We start from the raw sequence: 19,349 nt of genomic DNA on the forward strand, positions 1-19,349 counted from the left end.
AAACAATTGAAGAGTTCCTAGATGTGTTAACTTGTAAATTAGGAAGATGCGATATGCTGCCATATAAGATCAAGGTCTGTGATGAAGAGCCCATTAAATTTAGGCCTTACCAGTGTTCGCCACCTAAGTTGATGGCATTCAAGGGGATTATTAAGGAGTTGGAAAACCAGAAGATCATTAAGCGAACCTTATCTTCCTATGCTTCACCTGCTTTCCTTGTGAAGAAAAAGGAACCTGGAAAATACCGGCTTGTACTGGACTATCGTCTACTCAATAAGAAGGTAAAGGTCGACCCTTTCCCTTTACCAAATATTGAGGTTCTATTTCAGTATTTGAGTAAAGGAAAATATTTTACAGTATTTGACTTGAATTCAGCCTTTCACCAGTGTGTATTAGATAAGGAGAGTTGTAAATACACAGGCTTTGTCACACTTTGGGGCCATTTTGAATGGGAAAGAGTACCATTCGGAGTAAACTTTGGAGGTCAATGTTTATCCAGAATCCTGCATACACTCTTGGAGGATTTTCAGTTTGATTTTGTTGTCTCATTCTTGGATGACATCCTTGTGTTCTCTGAGACTTTCGAGGAACATTTAGAGCATATGAAGAAGGTTCTGCAGAAATTGCGTTTCGCTGGGTTCACTGTAAATCCAGACAAGGTGGTGTGGGCTAAACAACAGGTCAAGTTTTTGGGATTTTTGGTAGCAGATGGAAATTTGGTTATGGATCCAGAGAAAATTGCCCCAATCGTGAATTTCCCAGCTCCCAAGAATGTTAAAGGAGTCATGCGGTTTCTTGGCATGTTGGGATATTTCTCGAAGTTCATTCCTAACTATGCTGAGCGTTGTGCGCCGTTGAATAAGCTCAAGAGGAAAGATGTAGAATTTGTTTGGGGAAATGAGCCTTTGAAGATCTTAAGTATGCCATCTCTCATCCCCCTATTCTTCGTTTACCAGATTTTCAGAAGCCTTTCACCCTTCAAGTAGATGCTAGCAGTTTAGCCTTAGGGGCAGTGCTGTTACAGGGAGATGAAGGGAACATGAGGCCTGTAGCTTATGCGGGAAGGGCGCTTACACAGTGTGAACAAATGTATAGCACCTATGAGAAAGAGGCTTTAGCTTGTATTTTTGGTATGGAGCGGTTTGCTAACTACCTGAAACATGCCGAGTTCAATCTGCTTACGGATAATCAGGCACTCACCTGGCTGTTCTCTCACCCGAGACAGTTAGGTAAAGTCGGCCGTTGGATAATGCGATTGTCAAGGTTCAGGTTTAATATCTCTCATATTAAAGGCTGTAATAATGGGGTGGCAGATGCCATATCAAGAATGTATGATCCTGGGGAATTCGAGCTAGAGAAGAAAGAGGAAGGATAAAAAGAAGAAGAATTTGTTTTGGCCATCAACACCATTCCTGAATCCTTCATCAACATTGAAATATGGCAGCAAGATGATGAGGAGGGTCAAGAACTCAGAGACAAGATCGTGCGAGGAAGTTGTAAGGACTTCGTAATGCTTAAGAATATCATTCATAAAGTCAATTGTAAAGGGAAAAAAAGTGTTTGGGTACCAAAAGCGGTATGAGAAATGTTGTTGCGGTATTTCCATGATTCTACTGTGGGAGCTCACATGGGAATAGAAAAAACGGAAAGTAATATTAGACAAGAATTTTTTTGGGATAACCTACATGAAGATGTGAGAGATTACATCAGGAAAAATAAGGAGTGCCAACTCGCAAAGCAACCAAAGAATACCAAAGTGGGAGCGTACTCTGTCCAGACACCACAAAGGATATGGGAGCGGGTGTTTATTTATATATTTGGACCTTTCCCTAGATCGAGCCGGGGGATGAATTGCATATTAATATTGGTGGATGCCTTTTCATGGTTTGTTTTTCTACTCCCGCTCCGAGACATGAAGGCGACTTCTGTAAGCTCGAAGCTAGAGACTGAAGTTTGGAAGATTTTTGGGAGTCCTGAGTTATTAATTTCTGATAATGCCACCTACTTCACATCCATCACCATGAAAAACATGTGCTTCCAGGGGCATCAAGCAAGTGCATACAAGTCCATATTATCCATGCCCCAATTTGGTCGAACGGGTAAACAAATCGGTAAAGGTTGCATTGACGATTTTCCATCATCAAAATCAAAGAGGTTGGGATACTGAACTTCCTTCACTCAATGTTGCCTTGAATTCTGTAGTACATGGAGTTACTGGTAAATCTCCTAGCATGATCATGTTTGGGCGTGAGTTGCCACATCCCTTACTGAGTATGTGGGGAATACCACCAGGTTGTTTCGAGAGCACTGGGAAAAAGTTGGAAGAGGTTTGATTGGAAACAGAGAAGGCGTTAGAGAAAGCACACACTGTGATGGCGAGAAGATACAACAAGCACAGGATTGACTCGGACATCAAGAAAGGTGATCTGGTGGTGTGTCGGAAAGTCGTCTTGAGTAAGAAAGTAGATTTGATTTCTAGCAAGTTGAGTCCAGCAGATGAGGGTCCTTTTCGTGTGCTATCTTTTCTGACTCCCGTTACGGTCAACCTTGGTGATCCGGAGAAAGGGCATTCAGTGAAGAAGGCTCATATTTCAGCTGTTAAGAAGTTTATACAATCTTAGAGGCTCTGTCTGGTGGGTTTTAGAGGAATCGTGCCTTTTGGTGTCTTGATAGTTTTTTGGTGGGTTGAAAGTGTTTGAATTTTCTTCTTGGGTTTTTCCTTAGTTGGGTGAGATCCTTTTGGTTTATTGGGGATGTTGTTCCTTGTTGTAATCGTTGGTATTGTCTTGGTGATTTAGTTTTCCCCCTGGAGTTTGGCGGGTCTGCTATCATCTTTCTCTTCGGTTTTGGTCTTTTTGTTGTCTGCCGGGGGGAGTGTTTATGAGGGGTGGCTGTGACACTCTTTCGAGTGCCACGTTGTGTTTGCTCAGGCTGTGTGTGTGATCGAGGCGCGGGCGCAAATCATGCACGCTTATCTGTGTGAAAGCGCGCGCAGCGATCTGAGTTAGTTGCTGGTTTTGTCGTGCGGCGTTCCGATCTGGTGTGTTTTTGTGCTGTTGGTACGCGAGGGAATTTAGCGCTTGGGTGAAGGTATTGGCAGGAGTGGACGTGTGTTAGGAGTTGGTAGGAGACAGCAGGTGGAGTGGAGTTGATACGAGTCGCTAAACGAGGAATGTCGTACCTACTGAAGAGAAGGGTTGGAGGAGGAGTAATAAGCGGTTAACTGTGAGGAAGCTTTCGCAACAAATAACGAGACGTTAATAAAAAAAAATTAGCTGCGCGCCCGAGACAAGAGTACAATGGAATAGAGGCTCACCTTTCATCGATTAGCTAACGAGAGTTATGAATTCAATCAGCATTAGTTTCACGAGAGATTGTGACAATGAGTAAGCAAGTGGAGAAAGAAATGAAGCCGAACTGCGTCAGAGTATTGGACTGATCACGAGAATAAAACGTTTTGCTCTCATAAATCTGCACGTTGGGGTGCCACAAGTTGTAATAATATTTTTTGACGAGGACAATAAGGAAGTTTACTGCAGAGAGAGTTTTTCATGGCGCATGAAGATATAAAGAGTGCTGCTACGAGGATGTCGTGTTCTACCTGCTTGGATAATGAAGTAGAAGCTGGAGTCTACGAAAATAAGTTTTTGTGAAATCAGTGCAGCAGTGATGTCAGCGCGGCGATTTCAAGGCACATCAGCGGCTGGAGAGAATGGGGCCGTTCCTCCGACACTTCTGTAAATTGCTAGGGGCAATTTGATTTTTCTTCATAGATCAGTTTTCCTTCAAACTGTAAGTGTTGACATTTTTATATTTTTTTGTGGATCTATCAAAGATTTATTTTTCACTTAATTAGGAGTGTAGGCATGTGTAGGTTTTCCTCAGATTTAATATTTATTTTTGTCTCGTGGAGTTATGCTCTGATTGTTCGCTATGTTGTGTCGCTTTTCTTTCGTTGTGCTTTTTTTTGGTGCCGACTAACTATTCGGCTGTAAAATCCGGCGACTAGGAAATGCTGAGGCTTAGTCAGGTTTGCCACACAAATAGGATGAGTAGTTTGTAAAAAATTCATCCTTTCCTGCTAAAGTAAAGTTGATTTTGTTCCGTTGGAATTTAAATTATTTTTATTATATTTATTGGTGCTCACCTGGTTTATCTTCATAAAGTAAATTCGTAACGGAAATAGTGAACTGAAGAAATTTTTGTTCTTGGTTAGGTATAACTATAATACTTGTTAGGTGATTATTAATTTTAGAAATGTTTTGTGGTATTATATTGTGATTACAAGGTAGGCCTACATAGTAGGTATAGATTTTATTGCCAGTCCAGCTTAAAGCATTTTATAATAATAGGTGTTTTATTATAATTTGTTTTAGCAGAAGTGCAGGTACATTCTTAAATACTCAGTAACTCTATCTCGGTGCTAAAAAAGTATTTATGATTGTGAATAGGCCAGTGATCTAATGTGTATGATATTGATGTGTGTAATAGTACCTGAACAAGTAATTTAAATATTTAAATATTTTATATCGATTGTTTACATATTCTATTTTGCTATATTACATATTATTTTTTTATGAGATTTTTAGTGGGGTTAAGTGGTCTGGTGTAACCGGTGCACCGGACGACGGGGGCAAGTGGTTCCAGAATTTGTGAGGCTGGAGGTTGTATTGGAGGGGAACGGCCTGTATGCCCCCTTTGCTAGAGACCTTGACCCCCATTGATTATTCTATTTTAGGTGTCTATTTTATATGATTTTAAGACTGTTGGAGTTTGTAACTGAAGTAATGCCTTCTTCTGATGTGGAATATTTACTGTGTATATTTTTTTCTTTTGGAACTGAATATTATAAACTAATACCATCAGCCTGGGTTTATTATTATTGTAATCCAGCTTTCTGCTTGGTCCCTATTAGTGTTTTCTGGCCCGGTCAGGCAAAAGAGGGGGTTTCAATTCGGTGGCATATAATGTTCTGTATGAGGGTCATTATCTGCTGATACTGAAACCTGGTTGTTCTTTTGTTCTTTCTCTGCTCTAGTTTTCCTCATGCTGGAATCGCAGGTACGCGTAGGATACGTTGCGACAGCAAAATATTGCGTAATTGTGTTAAATGTTTTTACCCGCATGGCAAACAAAAATAAACTATTGAATATAAAATGTTTCCTGCCAATGTACTTACTATAGGTATCAGACATACGAAAGACAAAAAAGTTACACATTTTATTTTTAAAATTTTAATCAATATGACAGAGTGATTAATTTATTTCAAATTTAACATTCTGTCAGAAAAAAATTCCTGTGGATGAAGACACTTTGAAAATTCCAAATTTAATTTAGGAAATAAACCTTAAAACAATACACCAATTCTCCAGTCGAAACATCTTTCGGAAACTGAATTCTAAAACTCATTTCAGTAACGTCGCATTGAACGTGACGCGATGGAAATAGAAAATCTTTCTGGTCGAATAAATCCGTCGCTTTTGCCAATTTTGTCGCGCTCACGTCACGGATATGTCGAAAGTTACTGTCTGGGAAATGATTAAATTTGTTTGTGTCCACCATGCTATTGTGATTTTAGCATACGCGTGAACAAATATTTAAACTATTTTGTTTATCCTATCTCACGTCTTAATTTAAAAATTGCCAAGACGTGTAGCTTTACTTCCAACAATAAAACATTTTTTCACAGGCACTATCCAGTAAAAAAAAAAAAGTTGTTGTCTACTTTTAGCGTCGTTTAGCCAAATTCATTTGTTATATTCAGGATATTGGAGAAAAGTTATTTGACGTGAATAATGCTTCCTTCACCTAAGTTTTTTTTTGCTACAAAGTAAACGATTACAACGAGCTCGCAGTGCTGAGTGAATGTTGAGAGCAAATTTTAAGTCAACGCAGAAATTAATTCTCGCAATCCTTTACTGAAAACTAATTAGGACACATAAAACTGAGTTGAACTGCTCACCTCTTCTAACTGGCATATTAATGAGTACAAATTTTTCTTAATGTATGATACAACAAAAGCTCTATATTCTATTCTTCTTACTAATTACCTTAATGGTATAAGTACCCAAAATAAAATTTCAAACATCAGCTCATTTCTTCATACATTGTCATATGGTACTAATAAACACCATAAACATTTTGAGAGATGTTTATTTAACTAATTTATAAATATGAGGCAAATTAAATGTTTTCATACAAAATAATTAGTAAAAAGTATATATTTAAACATGCATATTGACCTAGGGTCACTTTCACCCCCTGGCCTATGTATTAGCATACCATTTTCCATCTCTTCTCTTCATCTCTCTTCATCCCTTTCCGCCAACAGAGGTTGCTCTTGGAGCAGGTTTTCCACTCCGTGGTCAATGGAGAGATGTCCCTGTGCATCTCACTTCTCCACCCCTTCCAGGGAGGGGGTGAAAGGATAGAATTACTTGACTGCATAGTTGCAGAAACATGAGCCACGTGGTTATACACTCTAGAAATAGTTTGGAGGGGAGGTGGTGGGAGGTTGGGTTATAAAACATGTTTACCTCCATCTGTCAACTCACAAGCCAGCTTGCAGAAGCCTAAAATGTAATCAAATGGCCACCAAGATAATGAATATGATTATAAAGACCTGTTCTATTTCTTTCGCTCATCCCTCTGTACAATTGTTTTGTTGAGGTGTTATTATTGTTGTGTGTGTATATTTTAATATGTATTTTTGAAATAAGACATATGTTCTTTCGAAAAATTTCAATAATTTGTATATTTATCATATAGTAAAAAAATATTTTTTCTTAATAAACAGAATTTCATGTGAGTGTGTAGAAGAACTACAGTTATTGCTTATTTTAAGAATTAAAATAAGAAAAAATAAATATAATAAAAATAATTTTAATAAACTTATACATTGGGACACGGCTCATAATTTCTGCAAAGAAAAATTTGTTTAACTGCTCTGAAACTGGAAGTTCTGGATGTTTCTTGTCTAGGCTAAGCACAACACATAAGTGTACTCAGGGGAGAATGTGAGACCTGTCTATCTAGGCACAATAAATATTTTTAAACACAACTGCTTTGTTTTGAATTGTACTTGTTCATCCAATGTCATCAACCTGACAAGAAAATAAAAGTGGAACATATAGGGTCTCACTCACACTTCTCACGCATTCGACTGCTAATAATGTCAATCATATATTCGGTTTCCGGAACTGCGACCGGAACATCTAGCTATAATTGATAATAGCTATGAAATACAAGACTCAAAGACACACATAAAACCAAAATTACTACCAGATGAATCACTTTTATCCTACAGTGTGTTTTTCATAGCAATGCTCAAGTTGATATCAACATCAGCAACACTCTAGATCAAATTATGGACTTCAAACCCAAAATCTATGAGGAAAAACATGTTCGAGTTGAGCCAAACTGTCATTCCATTTATAGTAAATATCATACAAATCACAACTTTTGTTGTAGGGTATAGCTACCTAAATGATAATCTAAGTACATGATTCACGAATTCCCACAATTTATACTACCTAAATATAACATTTGCAATCGAAACATTGTTGCACAATCGTGGAAATTCAACAAAAGCAAATGGATGGGTGTGGAGGAGGAATGGAAAGGAATGGGCCTGAACACTGTATTGGTGCTTAAAAAGGACGTATATTACTAGAAATAATCATGCAATCATTAGAGTACGAGGGATCCTTGGAAAAACACTGATTAGAAAAATAACCATATTAGACTGCAAGGTTAGGCAAAATATAGTTTACCAAATTAAATATTTTTAGTGCCATTAAAATGAATGTATGCTTGAACAATTACGCCATACAGAGTTTACTAATTAAAAGAATGCGGGGAGGACCTGCCAAGTAATAATCATAACCCACTCTCTTTTTTTCATTTTATTAAATGTCACTATAGTCGCGCCGTTGTAGGAAAGGACTTGGCTCCTCCCTGCGAGACCTGCCAACGACGACGCACTTCGCGCGAAGAAGTGTAAAGATTGGTCGGCGTGGTCAAGAGGGGTGGGAGGCAGTCCAGGTAGTCGTTGGACACAACAGGCAGCGTTGCCACGTCTTTGTGCCACCCCGACGTGACATCACACCCTGAGCCGCCACTGTTCTCGGGCACGTTCTACAATCACATTCACGGATGCGGACACGATCACGCAGCTGGTAATATAACGAACGTATTGACCGACACGTAATAGTTCAACATTGCCGAGGTTAGCCTTCATTTCCGCGAACGTTGCCCACTCCCGTCTGGGTTATAGTTTTTCCATTAATATCTTAGTTCTGCTGTATTTCTTGTACTTGAACCCCAACAAATGTATTATTCTCTTTAATGATGTCTTGCCTCCAGAAAATAAACCTGCCTTAGCCAACTATGCAAGTAGTTTCGTTACGGTTGGTATCTCTCCACGTATGTAGTACTGATATATGTGCCGTCGAATAGCATCTTGATCGAAGTTGTCAATGCTGGTCACAGGCTTGCATCTATTACGATGTTTCCCTGGCGTCGACAGTCTTTGGTTTTGAGTATCGGCATAATCTTTCTCGTTGCAGATCCGTATAACAGTTGTCTTTGCAATTCCAACTGCTTCTGATGTTCTGTTTACTGCTTGCGAAACAGGTAACAACAGCCCGTTGTTTGCTTTCTCACGCTCGAAATACTCGCGCACTCGAGTTACCACCTATCCGCTGTACGACCGCAAAACGCACCGTTTTCTACCACCTTCCATCCTTGTGTGTCAGTACACAGCAACTGGCCGTACGCCCACGACACTGCATGGAGCGTTACTGCTGGATGTGGCAACGCCGCGCCGCGGCCAGCCAGCGGGTCATCGCCGGTTGGCTCTTGCACGCGTCACTCTGTCTCTCTCGTTCACTGTTGCAGGCGGAGCCAAGTCCGTTCCTACAACGGCGCAACTATAGTAGTATGTAAATGGGGCTCCTGGCACTGGGTCCTGGGTGAGGAGCTAAGTGGACGGCGGCCATCTTGGATTTCTGACGTCACGGCGACCATCTTGGATGAGTGTGACCTTGACCTTGACCTTGACCTTTCACCTTCAAAACTTTTCAAAATTTGCCAAAATTGTTCAATATTTGCCCAAAATTCCTCAAAATTAACCAAAATTTCCATTTTTTTGGGGAACAAACCCGCTAAAAGAACCTCAAAAATTTTGATAAATTAAAAATTTCTCTTTTCGAGGGAAAAATTCCCGTTTCAAGGGAAAATTAACCGTTTTTAGTCCTTAAAAATCCCATGGCTAGAAATGTCCATATAGAGGCTTAAGAATCCATGTCTACAGCCTCCGATAAGCCTCTGACGTCATCATGGAATATGTCATCTTGGATTATGACGTCACCGTTGCAATTTCCGCTACGGCCGCCATCTTGAAAATCTTTATTTATTATCCGATTTTAGTGAAAAAATGTTTAAATTTATAAAAAAAAGTTCAATTAATAAAAAATGAAATAAACATACATTTACGACATGGAACTAGGAGTCCTCGGTTCGAAACTGCTAAGAGCAAATAAACAACAACAGATCCTTCCTCCACAGAAGCCACCTACAGACTGACCTACCACCACCAATACCAAGGTATATATCTCGTCAGCTGGTATGACGTCATGTCCGCCATCTTGTCCTCATCCGCTGGAGACCACCGTCTTGTTTTCGTCTGCTGGAGGACACCATCTTGTGTGTGTACTTGTCTTTTAGGGTACATTACCATCATACTTGTCTAAGTTTTACCCATTAGAGTGCAGTAATTATTTATTATTACTGGGGTGCCCATCATCTTGGAATTTGGGCGCCATTTTGGAATCATGTAATTATTTAGCTATAAATTCGGGAAAAACTCCAAAATTCATAAACAAATTCACTCATTAAAGTCATGATTGATTATATCAATTCCTGTTCTTGGTTCGAGCCTAGGACGATGCAAAAAATAATAATTTTATGTAAAAAATATAATTTTAATAAATTATTATCAAAGTCCTAAAAGAGACTTAAAATCATCTACTACCATCATCCTTTAAACCATTACGACCGCCATCTTAGATATTTGTATTTATTGACTTATTATTTCGGGATAAATTCCAAAATTCACCGAAAAAATCACACATTACCTACTTTACATATTGAATCGAAACTTGGTTCAATCAATGGACGAAACTAAAAATAAATTTCATTTAAATACCAGAAAAGTGTCAGGTTCAAGAAATAAAACACTGCAAGTTCTTTTACAAACATAATATTTATTACATAATTTCTATCCTACTACAGGATCACTTGCGACAGCCAGCAATCTTATAAACATTTAGCCCTGCATAGACGTGAAACGACTAATTCTTAGCTCCAACTGCTCCAAATTATCCAAATGCTCCAACAGCTCCAAATGCTCCAAATGCTCCAACAGCTCCAAATGCCCCAAAGGCTCCAAATGCTCCAACTGTTCCAACTGCTCCAAATACTCCAAATGTCCAAATGCTCCAAATGCTCCAAATGCTCCAACAGCTCCAACTGCTCCAAATGCTCCAACAGATCCAACAGCTCCAAATGCTCGAAAGGATCCAAATGCTCCAACAGCTCCAAAGGCTCCAAATGCTCCAACAGTTCCAACTGCACCAAATGCTCCAAATGCTTCAACAGCTCCAACTGCTCCAAATGTTCCAACAGCTCCAAATATTCCAACAGCTCCAAATGCTCCAAATGCTCCAACAGCTCCGACAGCTCCAAATGCTCCAAAGGCTCCAAATTCTCGAAAGGCTCCAAATGCTCCAACAGCTCCAAATGTTACAACAGCTACAACAGCTCCAAATGCTCCAACTGCCCTAAATGCTCCATAAGCTCCAAATGCTCCAAAAGCTCCTGTTCACGCATGTGTGAATATTTACTGGACACAGACAATTTTCTCTTTTCTCTTTTCATCATGTTGACTTGTTTGTAGTGCTTGGCATTGTGGGTAAACAAACAAGGAGTCTAGCAAGATGGCGGTTTGTGTTAGTGGTTTGTATTTAGTTGTTGTGAAAATAAAATACATTATCCGGCAATAGATGTTGTTGAGTTTATACATCAAAACATAATTTTGGTCCTCCGGGCCGGATAAAAGATATGAGCAACCAGTTTTAAAAACATTTCTGTGTGTGTGTGCTATTGGTGTCATGGCGGCTTCAACAACCGAGTTACAGCTTATCATTTTTGACTATGTTATGGACAAAGTAAACGAAGTTAGTGCAATTTTAAAGGAAACAGCCAACAATCCAGATCTTTTTGAAGAATTTGCAATTGCGTTTGAAGAAGTCTCAGAAAAGAAAGACGAATTGCTGGCTAACTACTTTGCTTTGTGTGCAGTACCGCCGAAACCAGAAGTACGAACAGTTGATGAATTGGGGACAGCCTTTGTGACGTTCGAAAGGTTGTTTAGGCAGCTTCGTATTGAACATAATCGGTGTACAGTTAGAGCGGCAGACCTAACCTCTCGTGCAACATTCTCATGTGCAGTCCTGCCTCCACTTCCTTTGCCGGTGTTTTCAGGAAGCAGGGCAGAATGGGCATCCTTTTCTGAGCTTTTTAAATCCATTGTGCATCAAGATGTATCACTCAGCAACGTGCAGAAACTGCATTATCTTATTGGATGCCTGAAAGATGAGCCAAGAGAGCTGGTAAGTAATTTACCCCTCACCAACGAAAATTACGAAGTAATTTGGTCATTGCTGGAAAAGAAATACCAGAATCTACGCATTGCTGCTACCATTCATGTTCAGAAAATACTTCATCTTCCATCTGTGCATTCTAACCCACCAGACTCATTATCCCGCTTTGTTAGTGTGGTGCAAGAGAATTTGAATGCATTAAGGGCTGATAATTTTCCAGTGTCTGAGTGGAGCTTTCTCCTACTGAATATTCTTCTTGAGAAACTAGACTCAAATTTACGTGAATCATTTGAAATAGCTGTGGAGCAAGATTTGCCCACTTGTGACCATCTCCTTGCATTCTTAGAGCGTCGTGCTGTGGCGAATGAAAATGTTAAACTACTTAGTGTTCAAGGGAATCATGAGGCTAAAACCTCTACAGTTGGTCGTAGCTACAACAGGACTGCAACATTTAGTGTGAAACCACCCTTTAAACCAACCAGTGGCCGAAGCACTGCCCTCGTAGCAGTTGGAAATGTTCTGTGCTGTGCATTTTGTAACGAAAATCATTCACTTAGTAAGTGTGAACATTTTTTGTCTAAGAACATTGATGAGAGGATGCAGTTTGTGAAGGAGCAAAATATGTGTTTTAATTGTTTGAAAAAACATCATTATGCTCAGAGATGTTTATCAAAATTTTCATGCAATCATTGTCAAAAGAGACACCATTCAGTTTTGCACTTCAACCACAACAATCACCCAACTCAGCCAGAGAGTACTCAAAATGATACAAATGATACTCTAGCTTATGAACCATTTGTAAATAAATTACAATCGCTACATCTGTCAGGTGATAATCAGGATCAATCAACTACCATTTTATTAACCACTCCTCTTGTGCATGTGAGAGATGGAAGTGGACAGTTTCAAGTGGTAAGAGCCTTGCTAGATGGTGCTTCACAAACTACATTTTTGACTGACTGACTGACTGCTGGTGTTGGTCAGAATCCTGTGCCAGGGGCCAGAGGCATTGTCCATTGTTCAATAAAACCAGTGGATTCTCAACATATTGAGTTTAATGTAAAGGGCACAGTTCTATCTGAAATAACACATCCCATGCCTTGTTCAAGAATCTCACAAGGCTCAGTTACTCACCTCAAGGGTTTAAAATTAGCAGATCCATCATTCGACAAACCTGGGCCTGTTGACATGCTCCTTTCAGCTGATATCGTCAGTGAAGTGCTGACTGGAGCTAAATTACCAGGGGAGCCTAATGCTTTCCACTCTCTGTTTGGTTGGGTTGTGAGTGGTAAGGCCAAGTGTGAAACACATGTGAACCCACCTGTGTCATGCTTGATAAGAACAACTAACCTAGATGTACAATTACAGAAGTTTTGGGAAATTGAAGAAGTGCCATCAGTCGACCTTATATCAGATGATGACAAGAAATGTGAAGACCACTTCCTTGCAACACATGAACGCAGTGCTGAAGGGCGATACATACTTCGTTTACCATTCAATCAAGAGGTGAAGGACATGGGTCATTCTTTGCACTCTGCTTTATCAAGATTTGAGCGCCTAGAGTGTAGGTTGAAGAAGTCACCTGATCTCGCGAGGGAATATAGCCAGTTTCTCAAAGAATATGAATGTTTAGGCCACATGACCCACGTGAAAAGCATTCAGCATATTCAGGGTCAAGATGATGAAACAGCCTATGTCATTCCTCATCATGCTGTACTCAAGGAATCAAGTTCTACCACAAAACTTCGTGTGGTGTTTGATGGGTCAGCAGCAACTTCTAAAGGCATCTCATTGAATGATTTGCTCCTTACTGGTCCAAAACTTCATAAAAACATTGGTGATATTCTTTTGAACTTTCGAACTAGGCCTGTTGTTTTCACTGCAGACATCTGTAAGATGTATCGACAGATTCAAATCCATCCTGATGACTGGAAATACCAGTGCATTCTATGGCGACCGTCTCCCGAAGAAAGTGTCCATGTTTATCAACTGAAGACTGTCACATATGGTTTAGCATCTTCTCCTTACCAAGCTTTGAGAACCTTGCAGCAATTGGCCTTGGATGAAGCCCAGCAATATCCTCAGGCATCAAAAACATTGTTAAGAGATGTGTTTGTAGATGACATTGTAACAGGAGCAAATTCTGTAGAAGAGGCAGTGCAACTTAAGTGTGAACTCGTGGACTTGTTAGCTCAAGGAGGATTTGAGTTACGTAAATGGTCATCCAACAATTCCAGTGTGTTGGAGGATATGCCTGTAGCACATTGCGAGACTCTCAGAAGCTTTGATCAAGACACAAGTCCAGCAGTTAAGGTTCTGGGCATTCATTGGTGTCCCATCACTGACGAGTTTATGTACCACATCAATGTACCCCATCTATCTGTCACAAAACGAGGAATTCTCTCCACCATTGCTAGGTTGTTTGATCCATGTGGATGGGTGTCCCCAGTTATAGTTTGGGTTAAAATATTGCTCCAGACTCTTTGGACACTGGGATTAGAATGGGATCAGCCAGTCACTGCAGAGGTTGCTCAACAGTGGTTACACTTCAGAACATCATTGTCTTCCCTGACTAATGTAAGGATTCCACGATATATCCATTTTCTGGATGCCTGCTGCATTCAGTTTCACGGATTTTGTGATGCCTCTGAAAAGGCATATGCTGCATTGATTTATGTAAGGCTTGTGGACAAAACTGGTATAGTCTCAACCTATCTAGTAATCGCCAAGTCAAAGGTGGCACCGCTAAAGACATTGTCCATCCCCAGACTTGAGTTATTGGGTGCTATGCTGCTTGCTAAATTGTGGTTATATGTGAACACATTGTTTGAGAGCAGATTGGACAATTTTACTATGTATATGTGGTCAGATTCAACGACTGTGTTGTCATGGCTTAAATCATCTCCTCACAAGTTTAAGGCCTTTGTAGCAAACCGTGTGTCCAAGATTCAAGCTATCACACCCCCAGGAATTTGGCGCTATGTTCCCTCAGTGTGCAACCCAGCTGACTTAGCATCCCGAGGTGTTTATCCTGATCAATTGATTGAGAGTTCTCTGTGATTTCATGGTCCAGATTGGTTGGTAGATTCAGACACAGAATGGCCTGTAAACAAATTTGAGGTATCACCTTTCCTAGAGCTTCCAGAATGCAAGCCGGTGCAAAGTCAGGCCCTTGCAGTGCAAGAGGATAGACAAAATGAATTGGTGAAATTGTTGGAAACATTTTCATCATTTTCAAAACTTAAGCGAGTAACAGCATGGATACTCAGAGCCAAAAGTGTATTCTCAAAACTCCCGCATTGTGATTCTAAGATATTGAAGTGTGAGGAGATGCAGTCTGCACTGATGTTTTGGGTCCATGTAGTACAACATCAGTATTTTATGAAATAAATCAAACTCCTGAAGCGCAATGAATGTTGCAGTAATTTGCGGAGTTTGTATCCATTTATTGATTCCCTCGGAATTGTCAGGGTGGGCGGACGTTTGCAATATGCTTGTTTGCCTGAAAGTACCAAACACCCATTATTGCTTCCAGGAAAATGTCATCTGTCAAAGCTTACTGTAACCTTTTACCATATCACATATCTCCATGCAGGACCTCAAGCTACTCAATCTCTCATTCAAAGGCAGTTTTGGATTGTGGGTGCTCGACATCTCATTCGGCACTGTATTCATCGGTGTATCACATGTTTCAGGTTGACTGCAAGGTCTCCTGCACCTCTAATGGGGAATCTCCCAAGTGTAAGATTCTCACAAGTGCGTCCTTTTCTAAAGGTTGGTGTGGACTTTGCTAAAAGTCATGTAATTGACAGACAGTGGTCAGAAAACCCGAATATTTATCTTACTGAAAAAAACCTTAACTCTGGCAACAGGCATATTGTCTAGAGTCATATAACCGAAAAGTCATTTGACTGACCGTCGCGTCGTTCAACTATAAAACTAATAATTATATTTTTGGAAAAAAATGAAAATGACAGTTATACTACAGACCGTACTAGTAGTAGTAGTAGGACAGGTAGGATTGCTGAAAGCCATTCAACCGAAATGTAATTTCAATTACCGTAGTCTGACCTACAGTCATTCGACCGAGAACCAGAATATTTATCTTTTTGGAAAAATGTCTTAACTATGGCAACAGGCAGTTGACCAACAGGCACTAGACCAAAAATCATATTTCAAAAAAGTCATTTGACTGATAGTCGTTCCTCAAACACTTCAGTCAAGTGACTTTCAGCCTGCCGACTGCTATAGCGTGTCTCATCCTTAAACTGCAGTGTGCATTTCAATGGGCATTTACTCTCTCTCTTTCCAATGCACGATTTCTGCCATTAACGTTATCCTTGTTTAGGTGTGTTCTCTTCCCAGATAGACACCACTGAGCATAAACATTTATGGACAACTTTGTAATGTAATGAGAATTTTTCAAAAATAAATCTGAAACATATTAGTTAAAATAATTTAGTAATTTTCCTGTAGTATTCCAATGAGAGTATCATATGATAATATTCAATTTTTGTTTCTAAATATTCGTAATTGAAAGCAGCCATCTTGTTTTGAAATGTTTTTGTCAACCTTTTTTTATTTTATTTTTGAGCATAGCACATCATTTTATGGAACGCCTCGTTATTAATTGTAACAGACTGCTACCAATAGTTTCTCCTGTGAAATATTAACAGGTGTGTAGCATTGAATATATATTTTTTCTTTTCAGAATAACTTCAATTGTGATAATACTGTAATATAAAATAATTTATGGTTTCATAAATATCCACAGTAAAATGTCAAAATATCTCAAAACTTAATTTGATTAACGAATTTGTGCAAAATAATATCTGTAATGTGATCGAGCCGGGTAGTACTAATGTGGCAACAGTGGACGCCGTTTGTTCTGCGTTGCAATCTGCAGCGCGGGACAGACTGCAGAGAAAGCTACTCACTTCTGCAGCGGCACGCTCGCCAAGAATCTCTTCATCTCCGGGAGCCACTCCGGATGCTTCGTGTGACTGGTCGCGTCCGCTATGAGGGTCGTGTCCATCGCGCTGGGGCACAGGGTCACCACCCGGACTCCCGTCCTCTCCTCGTGGAAGGGCGCCTGAGGGACAGGGCCGGTGCAAGGTAAATTGGCGCCCTAGGCGAAAAACGGTAATGCCCCCCCCCCCCCCCCGGGCCGGACACCCCAAAAAAAAATTTCCTTGCCTCAAAATACATCACGTAAGCCTAAGATTTTGTCAACAATCAAATATAAGCAGGCTTATGTTTTTTTTTTTTACTGTTTTACTTATTACAACTCAAAAACAGGTCACCGTGGACTTCAAATAATTACTTATATTAATATAAACATTCCAAACTGTTACAAAAATCCATTTTCATCTAGTTTCAATAATCGTTAAACATATTATAACAGGTGTTATGTGTCGTGCTGCGCCGCCCCCAGCTACTTGGCGCCCTAGGCGGTTGCCTAGTTCGCCTATATGGACGTGCCGGTCCTGCTGAGGGAGAAACAGCCAAGGACGTGGCCAGGGGTCCCCACCTCCCTTCCAGGACAAGCGAAGACAGAACAGGGGAAATTTATAGCAACCTAGCTACGTAAAATCACAGAGAAAATTTTGGAAGGAATATTGTAGCTAGTGGGCTACAATAACGTATTTCCTCCCAGTCACAGCCCGATATGCCTCATATACACAAAAATTGCAGAAAATGTGTTTCCAATTGTTAAATATTTGATTTTCTTTTCCATGTTTGAAATAAACTATGCTTGAATGAAACATGAATTAAAATATACAATTAGGCGCCAATTTTCGTATTATCACGAAAAACATATTTCATATATTAAAAAATAACGATAGCCACAAGTTACAATATATATGTGTGTGTGTGTGTTTGTGTGTGGTATTACAAACTATGTCTTGGCAACTGGTTTCCAAAGGAGTTCCTAGTAAAAGTACAGAAATTTATTTTCCATGGCAGACTGCCTGGAGCAAGAAACTGAGTGATACGTCCTCGACGACCACCTACCTGTCCACCGGGCGTCGAGCGCTGACACACTTGCGCGTGCTGGAGTCGCCACATCGCGACGGGAGCGACGCCAAGTGCGCGACGCGACAGCGAAACATCGCATTCGTACTTTGAATGCTTCTTGCAATGCGGGAAGATTCATTTTAGATGTTGTTTTTGGACATACACCTTTGCTGGTTACACTTTATACATTAAGAACATCAATAAGAGGCAAACACACACTTTGTGCCTGACTGCAGTAGTGGATCTAGAGGGGGGGCTAAGGGGCTCAAGCCCCCTCCAAAAGCATCTGGATCCACTAATGTTTTAGTGTTTGCCTTGATAAAGCTTAGCCTCAGCTGGGTCAAGCCCCTCCCAAACCAAAATACTGGATCCGCCACTGTGCCTGAGGACGGGAACAGATCTCAGTTCTCGACACGTCGCAAAGTTGGTCTTGGGAAGCCTACTGTGTTCGTCTGCGCCGTCGTCGTTGTGGTGTCCAGAATATCTGCTTTGTCACATTGCTGGGTTCGTCTGTGCGTCTCTGTGTAGTCGTGTGGTCCATTTTATCGATTTTATCTTTGTTGGGTTCTTCTGTTTGACGCTGTGTTGTTCAAGGTCTTTTTTTGTATTTATTTACTGTTCTTGTTGGTATTGTCTCGTCGCTGTTAGCCCACTGTATCCATCTGTGCTGCTTTAATTTTTTTAATTATTCCTTCTACGGAATTTTCTGTGCTGTCAATGTTTTAAATTTTTGGACATCGCCTGATTTTGGCTTGTTCTCTGTGTGTTTTCGCATTTAATATTTTTTTCTGTTATTGAGGTTTCTTATGTCACACAGTCAAATCAGAAATGGCATATGACAAAAACTACATCTTAAACAGTCGCATTGTTGAAAAAAAACCTTCTGGCAGTCATTTCAGTAACAGAAAAAAAAACTGTATATTTAAAAAAGATTCCCGTGGAAACCAGTTCCCAAGAGACAGTTTGAAATCCTTCAAGAAAGATATTGTATCTTTGTGCAACACATGGCTACGATTATTTTTGCATTTATGAAACACGTTATTCGAGATAACACTGATTATCTCTAACGAAAATTTGCTCAAAATTTCATATTTTAAAGGATGTTTCATTCAAGCAAAATATTTTCACACCATGAAAGAGGTAATCGAATATTCAATAATTGGACGTTATTTAGTTTTTATTATGCTCCTGAATGTGAGCAGAGAATACTGGAGAGCTATTCAGGGAACGGTTTACAAATAACTTTGTACTATTGGAGGTACTGGGACAACACAAAGCATAAATGCCCGGACAAGAATCCAAACCCAGTATTACTGCGAAAACTATTTTGCAGTGGTATAGTTGTTTACACGAGGAAATTATTTCGTTCGCGTCGCGCCCGACGCTCTGTGATGACCCCGGCACCAGCTCACCCCCAGGGACTGGCTGAAGGCGACGACCGCGTGCTTGGTGCCGCAGTAGACGGGCAGGACCCCGACGGGGACGAGCCCTATGATGGAGGCGATGTTGACCACGACGCCGCCGGCGCCTCCCTTGTCCTTGCCCATGAGGTCCAGAGCCAGGAGGGTGCCCTTCACCATGCCGTTCTGAGGGCAGATGATCACGTCTTTCGCTTGCACAGCCGTTCACACAGTGACAACACTCCTGGAAGCTACGCACAGGGTGATC

The 19,349-nt window shown here is 40.3% G+C and overlaps 1 protein-coding gene across 1 annotated transcript in view; it reads right to left on the reverse strand.

The window, feature by feature from the left end:
* Positions 1-6,365: 6,365 nt before the first annotated feature.
* Positions 6,366-19,349, reverse strand: part of LOC134536943 (15-hydroxyprostaglandin dehydrogenase [NAD(+)]-like) — a 28,709-nt gene continuing 15,725 nt past the window's right edge. The window contains exons 5-6 of the mRNA XM_063377091.1: positions 16,601-16,755; positions 6,366-6,405 (exon numbers count right to left, since the gene is read on the reverse strand). Coding sequence (XP_063233161.1) covers positions 6,366-6,405; positions 16,601-16,755 — 195 coding nt within the window. The remainder of the gene's footprint in view (positions 6,406-16,600; positions 16,756-19,349) is intronic.

The sequence above is a fragment of the Bacillus rossius genome, chromosome 1, assembly GCF_032445375.1.
Source record: "Bacillus rossius redtenbacheri isolate Brsri chromosome 1, Brsri_v3, whole genome shotgun sequence".
In the NCBI taxonomy this organism is placed as follows: domain Eukaryota; kingdom Metazoa; phylum Arthropoda; class Insecta; order Phasmatodea; family Bacillidae; genus Bacillus; species Bacillus rossius.